The 23,236-nt window shown below is 43.9% G+C and overlaps 2 protein-coding genes across 2 annotated transcripts in view; both read right to left on the reverse strand.

The window, feature by feature from the left end:
- IPMK (inositol polyphosphate multikinase) overlaps positions 1-7,875 on the reverse strand; it is a 96,848-nt gene extending 88,973 nt beyond the window's left edge. The window contains exon 1 of the mRNA XM_070752287.1: positions 7,478-7,875. Within this exon, the coding sequence (XP_070608388.1) occupies positions 7,478-7,664 (187 nt within the window). The 5' untranslated portion in view covers positions 7,665-7,875. The remainder of the gene's footprint in view (positions 1-7,477) is intronic.
- Positions 7,876-11,415: 3,540 nt separating this feature from the next.
- The window catches only part of CISD1 (CDGSH iron sulfur domain 1), a 57,843-nt gene continuing 46,022 nt past the window's right edge, over positions 11,416-23,236 (reverse strand). The window contains exons 2-3 of the mRNA XM_070752288.1: positions 19,095-19,300; positions 11,416-11,815 (exon numbers count right to left, since the gene is read on the reverse strand). Coding sequence (XP_070608389.1) covers positions 11,726-11,815; positions 19,095-19,300 — 296 coding nt within the window. The 3' untranslated portion in view covers positions 11,416-11,725. The remainder of the gene's footprint in view (positions 11,816-19,094; positions 19,301-23,236) is intronic.

Below are 23,236 nucleotides of genomic sequence, written 5' to 3' on the forward strand. Positions count from 1 at the left end.
CTGCGGTAAGTCCCAGGATGGGTATCTGTGAACTCTGGGGGGGTCTGAAGTTTGAAATACGTCTAAGAAATTCTTGAATTTCCGGAAAGGAGCGGAGTGGTTGTCTGCGAGGCCCTGCCAAGACCAAAGATAGGGCTGTAAGGTGATGACGGATGGTGCTGGAAGAAAGGCCTTGCTGGAACCCTCTTATGAGGAAAGCTACTATCCTGAGGATGGGAATACACAGGGGGGATAGATCCTCTTGTGAGTACCATTGGTGGAATTTTGACAAGGTATGGTCATAAATCCTGTTCGTGGACACTCTTCTGGCTTTTAGGATTATTTCTACAGTGTCTGGGTCGCGTCCTCACAGGTCTAAATCACACCGGATAATAGCCAAGCGGTGAGGTGGAACCACTCTGGATCTGGATGAAAAGAGGCGTCCTGTTGCAACATATCCTCCGAAACGGGGAATCGCCTGGGGTCCTGGATGGACAGACGTTGCAGGTCTGCGAACCAGGGCCGGCGTGGCCAGAGAGAGGCTATTAGAATTACCTGGGCCTTCTCGAGGATGATCTTGTGGATCACATCTGGGAGAATTGGAATTGGAGGGAAGGCATAAAGCAAACCTCGAGGCCAAGGGATTCTGAGTCCTTTGGTCGCCTCTGCTCCCGGGGATGGGAACCTGGAGAAGAATCGAGGGAGTTGGAGCATTGGCCTTGGTCGCAAATAGGTCTAGCGATGGGAGACCGAACCTGAAGCAGATTTGCTGAAACAGAGCCAGATGAAGGATCCACTTTCCTGGATCTAGAGTCGATCGGGAGAACCAGTCCCCTGTACATTGAGGATTCCCAATATGTGGTCGGCTTTTAACGACTGAAGATGCCTCTTGCCCAAAGACCCAACTTCAGGGATTCTCTCATCAGGGCCTTGGACCTGGTGCCCCCTTGTCTGCAAATATGACTCTTTGTGGCTATATTGTCTGTGAGAATCAGAACATGTTGATTGATGATGTGCGGTTTGAATTGCTTGAGGGCCAGAGACACTGCTCTCAATTCCAGCCAATTGTTGGGTCTGGAAGCCTCCTCCGCTGACCACGTGCCTTGGGCTATCAGGCCCTGGGCATGGGCTCCCCAGCCCGATAAGCTGGCATCCGTGGTGATGGTGAATTGGTCTGGACACCTGAAGGGAGATCCTTTGTCCAGAGCGGGGGAGGTCCACCACATAAGGGATCTTAAAACCATCGATGGGACGGTGATGAGGCGTGTCAAGTTGCTGTTCCCCGATCTCTGGAACAATAATAGAAGCCATTGGAGGTCCCTGGCATGAAGACAGGCCCAGGGAATAATACCAATGCAGGATACAATCTTTCCCAGTAGAGAAGACTGGGTAACGATGGAAGCCCTTCTCTGAGATCGTATTTGGGAAATGAGCTCAATACTGACTTTTCTCTCAAGAGAGGATAGACATGGTAATGTTGAGGTCTGAGCAGGTGCCGTCTTTAGAGGCCCCATTAATTAATATGTCATCCAAATAGCATAAAATGTGGATGGGCTTGGCTCGAATGTGAGCCGCCAGGGTTCCTAGGAGCTTAGTAAAGACTCAAGGAGCTGAGGAGAGCCCGAAGGGCATAGCCCTGTATTGGTAGTGCTTGCCCTGGAAGACAAAGCGTAAAAATTTCCTGTGACCTTTGGCAATGGGAATATGAAGATAGGCTTCCGTGAGATCCAGGGAGACCATAAAGTCCCCAGGATGAATAGCAGCTAAGAGTGCATCTTGAATTTCCTTTATTTAATAAACTGGTTCAAATTTTTAAGGTCCAAGATAGATCTCCATCCTCCTGATGTCTTAGGGACCATGAAGAGGATGGAGTAGAAGCCCAGACCTCTTTGGGAAGAGGGAACAGGTTGGATAGCCCTGATAGACAACAGATGTTGAATAGCTTCCTCCATTCAGATACGAGATGGAGAAGACCTTGGGGATGGGCATGAAATAAAACGTTTAGGAGGTAGAGAAATAAACTCCAACTCGAGGCCCCATTCCACAGTAGCAATAATCCGGGGGTCCTTATAGGAATGGCGCCATCTGGAGGAGAAACAAGCCAGGCGCCCCCCTATGGGAATGGAATGAAACTCACCATCTGGGCTTTCTGGAAGCTCTGATTGAGGAGAAATCTCTTTGGTAACGGGATCCTTTACCCCTGGGGTTTCTGCCTGCTTGGGAACGAAAATGAGGGGCATACTGACCTGAGTTTCTTTGAAAGGAGAATCCTTGATTCTGTTGACGATTGGGACGTCAAAAGGGTTGAGTTTTGATGACCTTCTTGTTGGTGGGGCCCAAAACTTTCTTTTTGTCAGCGGTTTCCGTGAGAAGGGGGTCCAGGAGGTCGGCAAATAGGAGGTCGCACTTCAAAGGACCCATGGCCAGCTGCCATTTTTGTCTCACACCCGCCTGCCAAGGGCGCAGCCATAGAAGCCTCCTGGCCGTTCTTAATGCCGCTACTGACCTGGCTGCAAATCTTGATGATTGCAGGGTAGTATCAGCTACGTATTGGGCCGCTGCAAAAACTTTGTTAAAGTCCTGTACTCCCTGTAGATCATCAGGGGGAATGTGCTGTTGAAGCTGTTGAAGCCATAAAAGCATAGCTCTAGAAAGGAAAGATGGTGATGCTGCACTTTTGATAGCCCAGGTATCCGCGAAGAAACATCTTTTGAGCATCTGCTCTAGGTGTTTGTCTTCGGGTCTTAAAACCTCCTCTGCTTCACCTGGCATAGCAGCCACAGAATGTAGGGTTTTAACAGGTTCATCAGGTTTAGGGCAGACAAGAAGATCCTCATAAGAAGGGGAAAGCTTATATAACTTCTTGTCCTTAGTTGTGGGATTAAAGCTAAAAGCTGGGTGGGTCCACTGCATAAGCAAAGCATCTTTAAACTATTTGGGCATTGGAATGACCTCTTCATCTTCCTGCTCCTCCGTGAAGTATGGTAAATTTTCTTCAGGGGGATCAGTGCAAGGAGCAGACTGTTTATCTTGCCCGGCTAAGCCTGTAGAAACTCTTGCTTTGAAAAGAAGAGATTTGTAGAGTTGGAATGGAAAGATTGCAACCGGGGCTGGAATCTTAATTTGAGATTCCTCATCTTCTGACAGGCAATGAAATGGGTCATCATCATCCTCTACGACCACGTCCTCATCCTGGGAAGAATTCAAATCCTCATTAATTGGAGCTCTGTAGGATGAGAGCGAACCCACGGGCCGGGGGATGCGTGGAAGTGGACGAGAGTGAGAAGGCACATTGATAGCCGAGAGTTTGGCATCAATGGCTTTAGAAAGGACAGAAAACGTAGATTGAAATTCTGGAGGCAGATTAGTAATGTTTGCAGGTAAAGATGGAGATTCCCTGAAGGCCTGGGATGGGTCTGGCTCAGAGGGATCTTCCATAATGTCTGGCTCCTCTGGACCTAAGCCCCATAAGTTAGGTTGGTGTCTGTTTAGGTTTGGCTCATCCAGAGAGAGCACAGGGACCCCAGAGGGAGGCAGGTTAGAAGCCTCTGGGGGGTCAGGGCTAATGTGCACTTGGGCCTGCACCTTTAAAAGTTTAGCTGATTTTTCATGGATTCTCTGCAGGGCTAGGTCCCTTCTCTTCTCAGCCCTGGTGGGTCTAGCCATTGTATGGGCCCCCGAGTAAGAGGAGGAAGAGGCCTGGGGGATACTATCAATTTCATCACCAGTAGGCCTATCCTCTCTGGGACCTTTAGATGTGCCTGTCTTGGGAAACGAAGTCATGGCCTGAACAAATTACAGGGACAAGACTTGAGCCAAAATCTGATGGGAGAAGCTTCTAGTGTAACGTTCCCAAGAGGAAGGGGGCCCTGCTCCTAGGCCCAGGAGTGTCTGCGACTCACAGTCAATCTGGACGGTACCAGAGTTCGTGCCTGGGAGTGCAGAAGGGCAGGCCTCGCTAACCTTAATCAAAAAGTAAACCAAGGCACACTGGTTTGGAGGCCTAGCCAGGGAGAAAAGGTCTGAGGGACTCAAAGCTTACTCCAGGGCAAAGCGTTGGACTTACTGGCGCCAGACGGAACGCGCGTGGGTGATCCGCAAGGGCCGACAATTACCGGGCGCTGAGGGCCTTTGCGCCAAAATAAACCGCTCCGAGATTTAAAGACGGAGGAGAATCTAAAGTCCAGGGGACAATCAAGGGAAGCTTGCTAACAGTCCCACACCGCAGGAGGAACACGAGCCCTTTTTTTCCTTTTTTAAAAACAATTTTTAGCTTGCCGATAAACCTCTTGGCCGAGTAGATTTACTTGTAAATGCAATCCGGCAAGCGGCGCTAGCAGGACGTTTGCAAAACAACGACAGGAGCCGCACCGCAGCTTCTCCCTCGGCACCGAGCCCAGTAAGGCTGGCGCGCAAATCAAGGCAAGCTCTAAGTAAAAGGCAGTAATGAAATGTTACTTATCTGGTAGAAAAGAAGACGAAGGGAAGGTGTTTTGCGAGAGGAACGAGCCACCACAAGTCCCGCTGGATCGCAGGACCGAGCGAATTCTGGGAAAGGGGCGGATCCAGCAGGCTTTTTAAAGACTAGGCTCAGTCCCCGATGGATTGGACAGCGAGCAACCCACGTGACTGCTGGACCCGCTCTCTCAGTACGGAGAATAGGCTGATAATTAGGGTGCGTCTTATACTCTTAAGGTAGCTTTTTTCCAGCCCTAACTAGCTGCTAATTATCTTCCCAGCTCTTACCTTGCAGGCTCTTTCATTTTTTCTCTCTGAGAATGTTGCAGGTTTTTTAATTCTAATTTTTGCAGGTTTTTTAAAATTACTCTATCTTGCTCTGAGTAAGTTTCTTTCTAGTCCTAACCATAACCAGGTGCTAACGATGTTCCCAGCTCTTATCAGCTTGCAAGCTCTTTCACTGTTACATTCTGCCAAGAATGTATTCCAACCCTAACCAGGTGCTGTACCCAAGCTCTTTCATTGTTACTCTGTGAAGAATGTTTTCCAAGCTCTAAGTCTTTGCAGGGTTTGTTTCATTACTCTAACTTGCTCTGAGTAAGTTTCTTTCAGCCCTAACCAAGTGCTAACAATGTTCCCAGCTCTTACCCGCTTGCAAGCTCTTTCACTGTTACTCTCTGCAAAGAAGAATGTTTTCCAAGCCCTAAGTCTTTGCAGGGTTTTTTCCATTGCTCTACTTGCAATGTAAGGAAGATCTGAGGAATGCTACGCACCTGGGATTGGCTAGAGTGTGAGTTCGGATGGGGGCGGCTAGCTTTCCACCAGTTTCTTTTCTTTTAAAGAGAGAGAGAAAAGGGGACAGGCGAATAACTAGAGAAGAGAAAGAAATGTGTATCTCCCATCAATTGCAGTGTAAAGACAGAAAGACAGACAGAATTATACTGCAATCGATGGGAGATACACATTACTAGAGAAGCTGGTTATTCGCCTGCCCCCTTTTCTCTCTCTTTCTCTTTAAAAGAAAAGAACCTGGTAGAAAGATGCCCTGAGCTGAACTCACATTCTAGCCAATCCCAGGTGCATAGCCTTTCTCAGATCTTCCTCAGCTGGGCTTGGCTTCCCACTCCCCGCTGCTTTGTCTTCGGAGCCTGGAGCAATCATGCAGTTGCAGAACGATGCCAGTTCTAAGTCCAGCTAGAGCAGAAGGGTGTGTGAATCTGAACCGTGGGGTGGGTGGGTATGGGGGGGGGGGGAGAGAACCAGGAGGAAAGCCAAGTCTGGCATGACTGGTGGAAGAATTCTGGGAGTTGAAGTCCACAAGTTTTAGTTGGAAGTTGGAAGACCCCCAAGTTAGAGGTTTAGTTGGAAGTTGGAAGACCCCCCAAGTTAGAGGTTAGGAGTGCAAGGATCTCCAAACCTGGCAAGTTTAAGGCTTGTGGACTTCAACTCCCATTTCTGAGATAGCATGACTGCTGGAGGAATTCTGGGAATTGAAGACCACAAGTCTTGAAGCTGTCAAGTTTGAAGTTTGTAAAAAGTGTACAAGGTTTTAAAAGATATACAAGGCTTTAAAAAGTATAAACGGTTGCAAAAAGTATTCTGCTACACTGGTATTTTATTAAACAATATAATACTACACCATTTGGTTCAAAATACTTTTTTCCTTGTTTTCCTCCTCTAAAATCTAGATGCATCTTATACACCCAAAAATACGGTATTTACTAAGTCTGCACTTCTATTAATCTTCTCATCCTTCCCATCACCCATCTCCTCCCACAAATTACTGTATGACTGTAACTTTGTTGCTTGTATTCTTACAATTTATATTGACTGGTTCCTAATATTATTTGATTGCTTATTTGTACCCAGACTATCATTAAGTGCTGTACCTTATGATTCTTGACAAACTTTACTTTTATGTACAGAGATCATGTGTATCAAAGACAACTTCCATGTGTCAAATCACACTTGGCCCATATCCTATTGCGCAGGCTACCCTGAGCTGTTTTAGGGACTGCCAAACAGCGCTACAACCGTGCCATAAAAGACTGGTTAGTTGGGTCCCACCCAGCCCTCCAGGGCAGCTATTCCTACATCCACCCGGTCCTTCTTCCACCCCTATAAAATCTTGCAACCTGCATCATAGGGGGGAAAAAAGGAGAAAGAGGAGAGGGGGGTAGAAACCCAAAGAGAAAGATGAGCTGGTGGCCGTCGGAAATCCGAGGACTACAGTACTTGCCTGCCAGCCCACTGCAATAACATTGCCAAAAAGGTTTTAAGAGTTGTTAACCTAATCCTTCGCAGCTTCTTCTCTGGTAATATTGAACTGCTAACAAGAGCTTACAAACATTTGTCAGGACAATCCTAGAATACAGCTCACCTGTATGGAACCCACATTGCATATCTGATATCAACATAATTGAGAGAATCCAGAAATATTTCACAAGAAAAGTCCTTCACTCCTCTTCTCACAACAAAATACCTTACTCTGCCAGACCTGAAATTCTTCGATTAGACAACTTACAATGTCATCTCGGTTCCGACTTAACTATAGTTCATAAAATCATATACCAAAATGTCCTGTTAGTGACTACTTCACCTTCAACCACAAAATAAAAATAGGACTTCTGCAATAGAGTAATCAACGCCTGGAATGCACTACCTGACTCTGTGGTTTCTACTCCCAACCCTAAAACCTTTAATCTTAGACTATCTACAATTGACCTCTCCTCCTTTCTAAGAGGTCTGTAAGGGGCGTGCATAAGCGCACCATCGTGCCTATCGTCCCTATCCTACTGTTCTATTGTCTTCTATTATTACTTATCTAATGTTTCATTTGTACAAATTACCATCCTATAATTATGTTCATAATATATAAATAAATAAAATAAAATAAAATGATTTACCGGCAGCAGGCCGAGGGAAGTTACACCGCCCGCCAGGGGGCATCCCGAGACCACCCCCACAGACTGCCCGCCCGCCGACAGGCACACAGCCCGCGAGTCAAACTTTCGCCTCTCCTCTTCCTCCCGCCACTCACCGCCCTTATCCTTGCCGAACATGTGGCCCGCCACTTGGTGAGAGAGCGGCACGCAGCCGTCGAGGAGTCGCGCCGTCGCTTCAAACTCTTCCCCATTCGCTGCCGCCGCCCCCGCCGAGCCGGGAAGTCCTAACCGATCGGCCTCCCGGTTCTCCATCTCCACACGGCTCGGCGGCTTGGTGGCCATGTCCTAAAAGAGCCGCGTTGGCTACGCCTCCCGCTTCAACCTCAAGGCCCGCCGCCCCGTCCGTCCGTTTGGGGACCCGGCCAGGCCCGCGGCTCCATGGTGCGTCCGCCTTCGTTTCTCTCCTTCAGGGAGCTGAGCTCTCCTCGGCTTGGCGAGGCGAAGACTACCCACCGAGGCGCTGAGCGTGCGCGTCGCGCTTTGCGCCTGCGCGATGATGGCGATTGAAGCCACCCTTGGGCTCAAGAGCGCCCTGAACGTGTTTCCTGTTGAAGGCATCCGAAGCGTGCGGCGGCGTCGACGGTGCTTGTAGTCACTGACAGAGGTGTGGGGGGTTTTTACGCTTTTCCCTCGTTGCTATTTCTTTCGATTCACTGTGGTGCGTTAAAAAAATCAGACTTGTCTTTTAAGTTTTTTTATAAGCACTTTTAGCCATGAACCACACTGTGTTCATATAACTCTCTAAACGTTTATTTGCTATTTATTTAAACCCGGTTGGGGTGAGTTTCCCATTACATTCTTTTCTGGGGTTAAAAAGAAAAAGTGGGAATTGGATTTCTAGCGATTGAATGGACACTTCTATATAGTTTTCTTGGTAAAAGCACCACGTGTTTTGCCAAAGCTTTGTTCCTAATTAACCATGATCGCAATTTATTGTTGTCCCAGTTGGTTGGGTTCACACAACGTATTGAGTTATAAATTAGCTGCATGATTGACTAAAAATTATATTTTAGATTGTTTCACCACGTGCAGAGAAATATAGCCACTTGGTGTACAATGATGTTATTTTTTCTGTGACAAGCTAAGCGTTAAAATATTAAAACAGAATGGCCTATTACATCAATAGTCTGCTCTTTAACCAAAATTGTCAGTTTTGCACCTCAGAAGGGCTTGTGTGAAGACCCTAAGTCATAATTATCTCAGGTTCAGAGAATGCAGAAAACCACAGTTAAAGATCAGCAAGCAAAAGGGGCAATAGAATACAATGAAACACATGCCCTTAATAATAAAACTTACAGCTTAATGTGGATGTAATAGACAATGATAGGCAGTTGCTTCCCATTGTTTTTTCCCAATCCTTTTGGTTTGTTTCATGATTTTTAATATGGACTGCCTAAATACTGTAAAAACCTTATAAGCCACAGGTTTTCCCCCTTTTTCCTCAGAGGTGGTTAGGGTTTTAAAAAATTGCAAATCAACCCATTCTGTCTCAGTGCCAAAGTAATTAAAGGGCCACATTGTCAAATAAGGTCTTGCCATGCACAGTAAATGCAGGAAGAACATTCTTACAAATGCAGGACTTCAGAATATAAAGAACTTCAAGAAATGTTGGACAGACCAATTTTCTGCAATGGTATAATAATGAGGCTGGAAGTAGATTCAGATTCACCTTCCATTTCCAAATTAAATCAGAAGTATTTGGATTTTGTCATTTCAAAATATTTAAATTTAAAAAGTAACATTCTGATCCTATAGAAACCATTGTCACTGTTCTTATTTTACCAGAAATTTTCTGAGCTCTAAACACTTTCATTAAGCATAGATCATGAACACTTTCTGAAATTGGAACAGTGTGTTTCAAGATCAAAACAGTACATTGCAAGCTCTGAAACACTACAAACTGCACGTATGCGTATGAATCACACACCCTAGTTTTTCAATAGCATATTAAACCAGAACCAAATTAATCATTTGTGGCTCAATAATGTGTATCCCAAGCCATTAGATGATGCATACTACCACAACCAGGATGAATTATATACAAGCAACAAATTACCCAAACTGAGTGATCTAATAAAAATCCTCATCATCTGCAAGGAACTGTAATATTTTAGAATATTCAAATAGCTTAAGATTTTCCATTCTTTCTAGTGCAAAAAAGAGTGCAATTACATTACCTGCAGTCCTCAAATTTGTACAGTGCAATTCAGAACAACAATGGGTACAGCTGGTATCAGAACTGCATATGGAATATCAATTTTAAAACTTACTTTGTTTTGGCATACAATCCAATCTCTTGCAATAAGAGAAAAGGATACCTCAGGTGGCTAAATACAGAAAGGGAAACCATACCAAAAAAATGGGAGTCAACAGCTCAGCCAGGCTGAGGTGGGTAATAGAGGGCAACTAGAGAATCCCAGCTTTTAAACAAAATTCAACTTTATCAAAGGTACCAAAAGGATGCACATAACAGTTTTTAAAGATAAAATACCAAAAATGCCACTTAACTAAAAAAAAAATCCCCAAAATCTAACCATTAAATAACTCACTTTGCCTGAGGTCTTTATCTAGGACTCCAGCTCTCTCTCATCCCAAAGCACCTCCCTCCCAATATTCTTTCCCCCCTCCTCAAAAAAACCCTGGATAGAACTGCCTTATTTCATAAATAGCAGAAAACACTGGCCAGTAAACAATATAGAATTGGTTTATTGCTATCATTAAGGACATAAATCAAAGAATTCTGGTTCCTACTAGCCAGCTGAGATAGCCCAACTTGGAATATTGGTTTACTGCTCGAGGGGTCAATATTGTGAGAGAGTGGATCAGGATAGAAGCTAATATAGATACACCCAGAGCTGGTAGTTAAACAAATGAGGGATTTTATGCTGGGGTTTGAAGCCTAATGAAGCATGGTGTAATAATTTACACAAGTAAAACATTATTTGCAAAGCCAAATGTTTTCTATATCCAGAATACACAAAAATCAAGTTGTAACCTACTTAATATTCCTGTTTCCTCTTTCCCCCAATTTCTGCTTGTAGTCACCATATATAATTGTATATAAACCCATTTAAGGATCAATTGGATTTCAAATTTTTAAGCAAAATACTGTGAAAAATGTGACATCCATGGATACGTTGACCTACATTTTTCATGGTATTTTGCTTAAAAACTTGAGTTTGCTTATCCATCAATATATATGGAAAATATGGGTACTTTTAAAAACTATTACCACACCCCATTTACTCACAAGCCCATCCACACTTAAGCTGAGCCAAGTTATTGGGGTGCGTTTTGGCACCTAAAATTCTCAGCTTATCCACAAGTATATGAAGTATGCTTTCTTCTTCCACTCCTATCCTAGTTAGTGGCACTGGAATGTCCCTTAAGATTTTTCCTTGCAGTTTTCTTACTAAAGGTTTTAATTCATAAAGTTCTACTGTCCAGCATCTGAAGCTCTACATATTCAATAGAGTTTACCTTCCCTAGCTTTCCATGTTTGCACAAGCCATCTGGTCTTCTTCCATATCCCAATGGCTGGAATTCTGAACTTTAACAAATTGGGTTGTTTATTTCACTCCACATTAACAGGGTGATCTGAAATATAAGCTTTTTCTTTTACATTCCTAAAGGATGCATGTCTCATTCTAGCATTTTCCTCTTTTCAGACATGTTCTTGGGCTTAAGAAGTCATCTGCCTTCTTTAAAATAATTCACGACCATGGCACTGATCCAACCATTTACCTCCTGCCAGACACTTTACTATGCCTAGATATGTAAGAAAAGAAGAGATATGTAAGGCAATAAGATGTTTGCCTGCCAATGGTGTGCAATATAATTTCCATCAGCAATGTTTCTGCATACTTAAAATGTTTACATTTTAGTAATCATAGCTTCATTGTGGTCTTCAATGCCTCGCATATTGAAGATCTAGGGTGTTGTTTTTTTAAAGTCAGAAAGCTGACTTTTAGAGATTTACAAAAAATATAGGTTTAATCTCATGGCTCGCAAAGTACAGTTTAGGAGAACACAATATATTTGAAAATAATTTAATATATCATCTCCATTGTTTCAAGTACCTTCTAAAGGATTTTTTAATATATTTTTTTACACTTAATGAGAATGTGCATTTAACAACACAAAAAATCAGCAAGTCACAGGTATTTTTTGTAACATACACTGTAGTGTTTTAAGCAAGCAACATGAACTACATGTGCTGCAGTGCATTGTATAGCACATCTAAACATCTTTGGTGAAATTTAAGATCTTCTTTCACGCCAACCAGTGGTGAGCAGAAAACATCACGACAATATCATTTTGATGGGGTCTCAACTATTTGCGGTTCACACGTCTTTCTTCTTGATGATTAGAGGTCCCACATTGTCGCCTGTTTCTTCATTATGTTTTGTATGAGACCCGTCGCATAAAGGGAACTGAAAGGAAAACATGCATTAAATGTACATCTTCAGCAAGATTAAGAGTCAACATCAAAGTAAATTGCAGGTAAAAGAAAACGTGGTCTATCCAACTGTAGGCAAACATTTCCTGCAGAGAAATGTCTGCCTTCTTGGTCCATTCTCTTTTCCTCTAAGTTGAAAATTGAGATAAATCCTGACAGCTTTTATTATTGATTCTACATCTGTGAAAGAACTTTCTGATTGCTCCAAGCAACCCTTGGACATCAATTGATATTAACTTTGCCATTGTAAGAGCCTGAAGGCTTGGCTCTGCCAGTTGGCATGGGGACCCCCAATGGGGAGTACTATATTGGAGATGGTTACTAGCAGCTTTCATAGTTTGATAGCAAACCCATCTTGTTTCCTGCTTCCCCAACCACCATCTTTTATTCTCATATTGCTGTACAGTGTTCCCTCGATTTTCGCAGGGGATGCGTTCCGAGGCCCCCCGCGAAAGTCGAATTTCCGCGAAGTAGAGATGAGGAAGTAAATACACTATTTTTGGCTATGAACAGTATCCCAAGCCTTCCCTTAACATTTTAAACCTCTAAATTACAATTTCTCATTCCCTTAGCAACCATTTAGATTATTACTCACCATGTTTATTTATTAAAGTTTATTTTAAAAAATGTTTTTTAAAGGCTGACAAAAGTTTAGCAATGACATATGACGTCATTGGGCAGGAAAAACCGTGGTATAGGGGGGGAAACCGCGAAGTATTTTTTAATTAATATTTTTGAAAAACCGGGGTATAGATGTTCCACGAAGTTCAAACCCGCGAAAATCGAGGGAACACTGTATTCACATTTTCTTTTTCACTGTTTATTCAATTGTTCCATTACTTTGCTGAGATTATGTTTGCACTACTTTTTCAGAGTATAAGACACACCTTACTTTTGGGTGAGGAAAATAGGGGAGGGGGAATCTAGCTACCAGGTATTCATCTGGCTAGAAGTCCTTCAGCTTCAGCACATTATTTTATCCCCTGGTTAGGGCTGAAAAAGCCATCTCTCTTTTTCCTCTTGCCTGTTGTGGATGGACAGATTGGAGCAAGCTCTCTTGATCAATGCCCGAGAGAGAGCACACCGTGATTTCACGGATTAGTCGGGGCCTTAGGGCTCAACTAATAAGAGTTGTTAAAACCTGCCAGAACCCACTCTAATAACAGAAAGGGGCAAACGGGGGGAAACCCTAAAGGGAGCAAATACATTCAGGTAAAGAAAATGCAATTCCTACTGGGAGAAGCCAAAATTCAGGAAGGGATGACAGTAGCCACAATTGTCCTAGTCTGAGGTCCAGTGAAACTGGGATCCAGGTGGGCGGACCCAGCAATTTATAGAAGATTAACACTTGGTTCTTACTGCTGACTGAATGAGGACATCCCAATCTGAATGATGGCTCCACCCACATGATGGAGAATAAGCCTGCAAAGACTTAGGGCAGGAAAAACTGATTTGGAGCAATAAAACTAAATTCTGCAAGCCAGGAAGATGGTTAGCACCGCGTTAGGACTGAAAAAGCCTTTTTCTGAGGACCTGGTTGCCATAACTGAGACATGGTTTAAGGATTCTAATGAATGGGAAATATCCATACCAGGATATACACTGTATAGGAAGGATAGAATAGAGAGAAGGGGAGGTGGAGTAGCCATTTATATTAAAGAAAGTCTAAAAACAACACTAATTCAAAATACGTGTCAAGATCTAGAGACTCTCTGGATTTGCATGCAAAATAAAGAAGGTTCTGTCATTAGAATTGGGGTGATCTATAGGCCTCCAGGGCAATCCGAGAAATATGACAACAAGATGGTGGATGAAATTACCCAAATGGCAGTAAAGGGAGATATTGTGGTTATGGGTGATTTCAACATGCCTGATGTTGACTGGAATATCCCCAGTGCCCTTACATGCAAAAGTAAGAATATAGTAGAGACCATCTATGTTTGTGGTTTGATGTAAAAACTCATTGTGAGCAATCCTATAATGCAACCAAAGTATTGGATTTCAGAAAAACAAATTTTAATGCAATGGGAGAATATTTCGATAATGAATTAAAGGGGAGGGATAAAATGGCAGGAGCGAGCATCCAGTGGACTGTATTAAAAAAGGCCATCTTAAAAGCCACTGGACTGTATGTAAGACAAATAACTAAAGGTAAAAGGAAGAAGAAACCGCTATGGTTTAGCAATGATGTAAGGGCTATAGTCAATGAAAAAAAGGCTGCCTATAGGAGGTATAAAGAGTCTGGAAGTATAGCTGATAGGGAGGTATATAAAATGAGACAGAAGGAGGCGAAACAGATAATATATGCTGCTAAAGCCTCAAAAGAGGAAGAAATTGCCAAATCTGTAAAGAAGGGGGATAAAACCTTCTTCAGATATATTAATGATAAGAAGAAGAAAAACTGCGGCATCACGAAGCTTAGTACCGGGAATAATACATGCATTAATGGGAATAAGGAGATCGCTGACCATTTCAATAGCTACTTCTGTTCAGTTTTCTCAAAAGACACCTTACAAAATAATACTATAGAGGGATATAGCATTGCTTCCAGCTGTACGGATTCAGCTCCAGTGATCTTAGAAGCCGATGTCTTAGAAGAACTTGAACGATTAAAGATAAATAAGGCAATGGGTCCAGATGGCATCCACCCCAGAGTTCTTAAAGAACTCAGATCTGTCATTGCTACCCCCCTGACTGATTTGTTTAACCAATCCTTGTTAACAGGAGAAGTTCCTGAGGATTGGAGAATGGCCAGTGTTGTGCCTATTCACAAGAAGGGCAGTAGAGAAGGAGCTGGTAACTACAGGCCAGTTAGCTTGACATCAGTTGTAGTTAAAATGATGGAGACTCTACTCAAAAAGAGGATAAATCAGCACCTAAAAAACAATAACTTATTAGACCCAAATCAGCATGGCTTTACTGAAGGCAAATCATGTCAGACTAATCTCATTGATTTCTTTGACTATGTCACAAAGGTGTTGGATGAAGGTGGTGCCGTGGATATTGCCTACCTGGACTTCAGCAAAGCCTTTGATACGGTTCCACATAAAGAGCTGATAGATAAATTAGTGAAGATTGGACTTAATCCCTGGATAGTTCAATGGATTTGCAGCTGGCTGAAGCGTAGACATCAGAGAGTTATTGTTAATGGCGAGTATTCTGAGCAGAGTCAGGTTACAAGCGGTGTGCCACAAGGATCTGTTCTGGGTCCTATTCTTTTTAATATATTTGTGAGTGACATAGGGGAAGGTTTGGTAGGGAAGGTTTGCTTATTTGCCGATGACTCTAAAGTGTGCAATAGGGTTGATATTCCTGGAGGCGTCTGTAATATGGTAAATGATTTAGCTTTACTAGATAAATGGTCTAAGCAATGGAAACTGCAGTTTAATGTTTCCAAATGTAAAATAATGCACTTGGGGAAAAGGAATCCTCAATCTGAGTATTGTATTGGCAGTTCAGTGTTGGCAATTACTTCAAAAGAAAAGGATTTAGGGGTAGTGATTTCTGACAGTCTCAAAATGGGTGAACAGTGCAGTCAGGCGGTAGGGAAAGCAAGTAGGATGCTTGGCTGCATAGCTAGAGGTATAACAAGCAGGAAGAGGGAGATTATGATCCCACTATATAGAATGCTGGTGAGACCACATTTGGAATACTGTGTTCAGTTCTGGAGACCTCACCTACAAAAAGATATTGACAAAATTGAACGGGTCCAAAGACGGGCTACAAGAATGGTGGAAGGTCTTAAGCATAAAACGTATCAGGAAAGACTTAATGAACTCAATCTGTATAGTCTGGAGGACAGAAGGAAAAGGGGGGACATGATCGAAACATTTAAATATATTAAAGGGTTAAATAAGGTCCAGGAGGGAAGTGTTTTTAATAGGAAAGTGAACACAAGAACAAGGGGACACAATCTGAAGTTAGTTGGGGGAAAGATCAAAAGCAACATGAGAAAATATTATTTTACTGAAAGAGTAGTAGATCCTTGGAACAAACTTCCAGCAGATGTGGTAGATAAATCCACAGTAACTGAATTTAAACATGCCTGGGATAAACATATATCCATCCTAAGATAAAATACAGAAAATAGTATAAGGGCAGACTAGATGGACCATGAGGTCTTTTTCTGCCGTCAGACTTCTATGTTTCTATGTTTCTAATAGGAATGAAAACAAACCTGTAAAGACTTAGGGCGTTTTTTTGCGGGTTTTTTTCCTTGCACTGATTAATTCATTTTACATTGTTTCCTATGGGAAACAATGTTTCGTCTTACGAACCTTTCGCCTTACGAACCTCCCCCGGGAACCAATTAGGTTCGTAAGACGAGGTATTACTGTACTTCTGCTTAGAGTAGTAATACTTATGATTAGATGTCATATAAATCATTCCATCTATCATGCCTTTTTGATTTGAATTATACATAAAATACTAATAGATTCCATATTCTGAATCTGAAGCATTATTACTATCAGCAATCAAATTACAGAACAATTTCTTTCACTTTCCCTATCCTTAAAAACTAATTTTTTTAAATGTTCATGTTTAATTTGTTTTTGTGGGGGGGGGGGGAGGATTTTTTCATCCTTTATTTTCTTTGCTTTAATTAAAAAACTCCTTTCTGTATTCTGTATTCAATCCAGTTTTTAAACAAACGATTGAATCCTGAACTTGTGAACAGTCTTTTGGTTTTGTCAATTGATTATCTTTCCATAAACAAAGAATTTAAATTACTCTTAAAACTGCATTTTTCCCATTGAAGATTAATTAATTTATTGTTCTATTGCCCAAGAAATTTATAAATCTTAATCGATCCCAAGTTTTAGTTATATAACTCAAAAGTAGATTAAGTTCTTTAAATCAGAATTATTCAATCTTTCCAAGTTTGTAGATCCAGTGGGGGGGGGGAAGAGGGATGGTTCAACACAAATTGCAGCCAAGCACATGTGCGCAATTCCATTTGTCTGAGTAGCAGGCGCCTGCACCCGCCCACTGCTAGTGCAAGTGGAGATGTATGCGCTGCTTACCCACCAATTCTGTGACTTGGTTCTGAAGAGTTCAAGGCCCAATAGTGGGTCATCATCCGGGAGTTGGGGACCCGTTTTAAACCATACTGATCTCTGATTAACAAAGATATGGTTTTTGAACCAAAACAAATCAACAGAAGGACAAACCAATATCATATGAATAAATGTACCCTGGTCCATTGTATTTGTGTTGAAAGCTAGTCTTTCTGAAACAATCTCTGATACACCCAACAAATAATGAAAAAATGTATCTTGTTGAATTGAATTAGTCTTAACTAAAGTGACCAGATTTTAAGATTGGGAAAGAGGGACACCATTGAGCGGGGGGGGGGGGGGGGGGGCGGCTAAAAAAATTTAGCCAAAAAAAAATTAGCAAAAAAAATTTCTCACTCTCTCTCCCATTTTTCTGTATTTCTCTCTCTCCCTCCCTCCCTCCCTCTTTCTCTCTCTCCCTTCCTTCATCTCTTTCTATCTCTCCCTCCCTCTCTTTTTTCTTTCTATCTCCCTTCCTCCCTGTCTCTTTCTTACTCTCCCCCCTTCCCTCCCTCTTACTTTTTCTGACTCTCTTGCTCTCTTTCTCTCTCTTGCTCTCTCTCTTTTCTCTCTCTTGCTATTTCTCTTTCTCTTTCTTTCTCTCGCCCACTCTTGCTCTCTGTTGCTCTCTCTCTGTCTTTCTTTCTTTCTCTTTCTCTCTCCCCCTCTTGCTCTCTGTCTCTTGCTCTTTCTCTCCCTCTCTCTCTTGCTTTCTTTCTCTCTTTCTCTCCCCCCCCCTCTTTCTCTCTCTCGCTCTCTTTCTCGCCCCCCTCTCTCTGTCTCTTGTTCTCTCTTGATTTCTTTCTCTCTCTGTCTCTTTCTCTCTCTTACTTTCTCTCTGTCTCTTGCTCTCTCTTGCTCTCTTTCTCTTGCTATCTTACTCTCTCCCCCTCTCTCTTGTGCTCTCTCTTCCTCTCCCTTCCTTTCTTCTCTCTCCCTCCCTCTCCGTCGATGGCAGGCACCTGCGCTTCCTCTCTCACCTGCTTCCGAGGCAGAGCGCACTCAGTCGCTCCAAGGCCTGTTGGGGAGGAAAAGCGCTGGGATGGAGCCATCTCTGTTCGCCGGGTCAGCTGCTGCTTGGAAGGAGCTCCATCTGCCTGCCCCCAAGTACGGCCTGTTGGAGGAGAGGGGGGCAAACACCTCGGCTGTGCTTCCCTTTCCTTTTCCTCCCTTTTGCTGTCGCCGGCCGTGTTGGGGACCGCGGGAGAGGCACAGACGGAGACGGGACACCAGACGGCGCAGTGGACACATTGGCCACTGCCACCACCACTGCTGCGCTTGCCACGGGTGTGTACGCAGTGCAGAGTCACCGGCTCATGGAGAAGACGCAGGCATGAAGAGTAGCCCAGTGGCTCCAGAGGGCGGCAGCAAGCAGGGTACTCCAGTGGGTCGGCCACCTCCAGGGCACCCTTGCCATTCCCCGGGCCCTGCCAGGGAGGCAGCCACAGCTCCTTCTCACGGACGAGGAGGGCGAAACTCTTGGTCAGCTCGCACAACAAGCGGCCTAGTCCAACGTTTTGGCCATGAGCCCCAGGCCGAAGGAAATGTTGCTCTGTGCACTGCAGCTCGGTTTGCCCTTCTTCATGGCTTCCGAGGTTTTTCCCGGCACCACCAAGTAGAATCTTGCCGCCCCGAGTCTTCGGAGAAGGGTGGCATACAAATCTAAGTAATAAATAAATCTGCCAGGAAAAAACTTGGAAGCTGCGAAGAAGGAAGCTCAGCTTTCGCACTGCTCAAAATCGACCAATGCAGAGGTCCAGCAGCTTGTTTCAAAAAAAAATCATGACTTTTTAAAAATGCCGTGGTACACGGGAAAATTTGCACAAAAGCATGGCTGTCCCGCGGAAAGCGGGACGTCTGGTCACCTTAGTCTTAACTTATGACCATAACAAACTTACTTAATATTCTGTGGAACTCTTAGCCATTGATTTATAAATACAGGATATGCCAATCCTTTACAGAGTTCTTGCAGAAATCTTTTTGAATTTTTTCCATCTCCCAATTATATTGAGCCTTCACATCTCTCTCGTCATATCATCATGATTTCTCTGTTGAATATTACTTCAAGGTTCAATGAAAAGGTCATTCTCTAGTAACACCTAACTATAATCTAGCAGTCATTATTTTGTTTCAGAAATTCAACAAATACATTCACAATAAAATTTTACAAGAGATTTGAGTATACTGTTCTCTCACCGTTTTAGATCTCCAACATCGACAGTATACTGCTTTCTCTCCCAAATCTTCCATATCAAATGCATGAACTACTTTGGGATTATCTTTCTGAATATGGAGATTCACCATTCCATTACAACCTTTGCCCTTGCTTAAAAACCTTTTGTAAGCGAAATACCCAACAGCTGCTGTTCCTGCAGCAAAAGCAACTGCAGCAATCCATTCAACTGAAAGAAAAAAATAGAAAGCCAGTCAAAATTTTCGTTGATACAACCCGACCTTGAAAATCAAAAATTACAAGGTGTTTTTTGTTGATTTTCCTAGATATGCTTCATAGATTGTTGTCTGTCTTTTAATTGGTTTTCCCTCCAAAACATGTCCAATTCCCCACCCCCCAGAACATACATTATCTCTTATTGTTTGTTCAGAGCAGAAACTATGGAATGTGGTCCTGTACATGACTACTCAGAATTAAATTCCAATCAAACCAACAGGGCTTACTCCTCGGTAAATGGTACAGGACTGTTTAATATTTGTTCTAATATTAGAATGTTAGTTACATATATTAATTATACAGCATCAATGAATCATACATTAGACAACAAATTCAGGGGAAGAACCTATTTAATTTTAGGAATAATAATTATTAGAAAGAGCATCTCACAGAGGATACAGGATTCCTAGACTAGAAACCAGGAGACTGTGAGATTTAGTATTTTCTTAGGCACAAAGCCAGCTGCGTGACCTTGGGTCAACCACATCCTTTCAGCCATAGGAAGAAGACAATGGCTTCTGAAATCTTGCCAAGAAAATCGCATGGCCTACTCCAGTTGGTTTCCAGGAGTCAACAATGGCTCGAAAGCACAGAAAAAGCAAAACAAAACAAACACTCCGACCATCACCAGCAAAAGATACTAGATTATATTGCATTAAGATGTATTGTACATACATCTTTATTGCAGGGTTTTGGACATTTTGCCTCCGTCAGTTGGATGAAGCTCTTTCTTTCGCAGCAGCTGATAGGCCGCTCCATTATCTCCCTCGCCAAAAGGCCCCTAGCTCTTCGCCCCAGCCCTTTTGTCACAAAAATCCACATTCAGCCATAGCCTTTTGGCCACATAGGACACTTCGCCACCATCTCATCGCCATCCTAACAAAATGCTACTTTGGGAAGGAAAGAATGGGACAGCTCTCTCTTTCATACACATATACACCCCAGTTCTAGTCTGACCCCCTTCTCATGCAGGAGACTAATACAGAATGGTAGGGATGGAGGGGACCTCATAGGCCACCTAGTCTGACCCCCAGCTCAAGCAGGAGATTGAAACAGAATGATAGAGATGGAGGGGAGCTCAGAGGCCATCTAGTCTGACCCCCAGCTCAAGTAGGAGACTGATACAGAATGGTAGGGATGGAGGGGACCTCAGAGGCCACCTAGTCTGACCCCCAGCTCAAGCAGGTGATTGAAACAGAATGATAGAGATGGAGGGGAGCTCAGAGGCCATCTAGTCTGACCCCCGGCTCAAGTAGGAGACTGATACAGAATGGTAGGGATGGAAGGGACCTCAGAGGCCATCTAATCTGACCCCCAGCTCAAGCAGGTGATTGAAACAGAATGATAGAGATGGAGGGGACCTCAGGCCATCTAGTCTGACCCCCAGCTCAAGTAGGAGACTGATACAGAATGGTAGGGATGGAAGGGACCTCAGAGGCCATCTAATCTGACCCCCAGCTCAAGCAGGTGATTGAAACAGAATGATAGAGATGGAGGGGACCTCAGGCCATCTAGTCTGACCCCCAGCTCAAGTAGGAGACTGATACAGAATGGTAGGGATGGAAGGGACCTCAGAGGCCATCTAATCTGATCCCCTTTGGGGGAAAAGTTGGAGGGATAATGACCCCTCCCTGTTTGCAGACAGAGAGAAGTCTGTTCATGCTCTTGGGCATCTAGACGATCCCATGCCTTTTTTACCCCCTCCTCTGTTCATGTTGTGGGTCCCCAAAGTGGGGGGAGCGGCCTTTGGGAGCTCTTTCACACCCACAAACCCCCCCCCAGTTCATCTTGAGGGTCTCCAAAAATGGGGGGAGGGGGTTTTTGGGTGCTCTTTCATACACACACACACATACCAGTTCTAGTCTGACCCTCTTGTCATGCAGGAGACTGTTACAGAATCATAGAGATGGAAGGGATCTCAGAGGCCATCTAGTCCGACCCCCAGTTCAAGCAGGAGATTGAAACAGATAAGAAGAGTGCAGCTGATTCTTGCCTTACTTTTTGGCGCTGTGACCAGTGTGATAGATGCTGTGCCAGAATTCGCATGAAGTTTGGAGAAATAATAAAAAGAATAAATGATCATTCTCACTCTCTGTCTGTTCAATGGGTTGCCGTTGCACATTTCTTGAGTGGCATGAAACAACAGGCAGAGGAGACAATGGAGGGCACTTCCGAGGTAATTCATTCCTGTCTTGCCAATGTGAGCACCGCCGTGTACTCTACAATTCCAGGAACGGGAGCATTGCGGAAAACAATCTGAAGAAAAAGGAACCAAATTTGGGCAGCACCCGCAGACCCAATAAGTCTTGATAACCTCATTTTACCTGAGGAGTACACCAAGTCCTGCATTATAAGAGCCTTTCCTACTGGGAGATTTTGGAGAGGATCCTAGTATTTGGAAGAAGGACTTGGCTGAACATCTTGCAATCATCCGACACCTGGTTCACGAATGGGACTTTTGCCATAGCTCCAAAATTATTTTCACAGGTGTGTCATTTTAGCCAAAAAATATTACCCACAACATAAACAGAGGAGGGGATGAAAAAGGCATGGGATCCTCTAGATGCCCAGAGCATGAATGGACCTCTCTCTCTGCAAAAAGGAAAGGATCATTAGCCCCCCAAGTCTTTTTCCCACAAAGCCTCCTCCCCCGCCCCACTTTGCGGACCCATACCTCTTTTCACCCCTCCTTCATTCATCTTGAGGGTCCCCAGAAGTGCGATGCGGAGGGGGCTTTGGGTGCTCTTTCACACACGCAAACACACACATACCAAGTTCTACTCAGAACCTCTCCTCAAGCAGGAAACTGACACAAAATCATAGAGATGGATGGTACCTCAGAGACCATCTAGTCCAACCCCCTGCTCAGGCAGGAAGCTGATACAGAATCATAGAGATGGATGGTACCTCAGAGACCATCTAGTCCAGCAGTCCCCAAACTACAGCCCGCGGAACAGATGCGGCCCACTGAGGCAATTTATCCAGCCCACGGCAGCAGACGAGATTTTATCAATAGATATAATAAGCTCCTGAATCTCCTGTCCACTCACCGCTGTCTGCTGCTGAGCAAGGAAGCAGTACAGAGGCAAGGGACGGGGAGGAAAGCGGGCCTGCAATTGGCCCCTTTCTTTGCCGCCTTTAGAGAGAAACTGTTGCTGCCCTATGGCGAATGTCGTTCGCCACTTAGGAGTGACCCTCTCCCGGCCTTGTTGTGGATGCATCACAGATGAGAGGAAAGCAAAACCAGTTCAGCCTCTTCTTTGCCTCCTTACCGACTACTGAAGAAAAAAGCTTCGTTGGGATTTTGGCTCTCCGCAGAGACTTTCCCTGTGCAAACTAATCGCAGGACCGAGGGGCGCGTGGTGTAAGTGAGGCTCTTCCTGCAGGAACGGGTGGTAGGGCACCACGAAGGGCCGCGCTTGAAGGCCGCCAGGGCGCCATTGTTGTCATTCTCGCGGCGCAAAGCCACGCAGTCCCGGATCGCTCGCTTCTCCGACCAACAAAGCCAGCTTCCCGGGAAAGCGCATTTTGAAAATGTGTGTTTAATTTAACAATAGTTCGGATTTCATTTTTTGAAAAGTAGTTGGTAATACAGTGATACCTTGTCTTACAAACTTAATTGGTTCCGGGACGAGGTTCTTAAGGTGAAAAGTTTGTAAGACAAAACAACGTTTTCCATAGTAATCAATGGAAAAGCAATTAATGCGTGCAAGCCCAAAATTCAACCCTTTTGCCAGCCGAAGCGCCCGTTTTTGCGCTGCTGGGATTTCCCTGAGGGTCCCCTCCATGAGAAACCCCACTTCTGGACTTCCGTGTTTTTGCGATGCTGCAGGGGAATCCCAGGAGGGGATTCCCAGCATCGCAAAAATGAGTGCTTCGCTGGCAACGG

Source organism: Erythrolamprus reginae, chromosome 5 (assembly GCF_031021105.1).
Source record: "Erythrolamprus reginae isolate rEryReg1 chromosome 5, rEryReg1.hap1, whole genome shotgun sequence".
NCBI classification, from domain to species: Eukaryota; Metazoa; Chordata; class Lepidosauria; order Squamata; family Dipsadidae; genus Erythrolamprus; species Erythrolamprus reginae.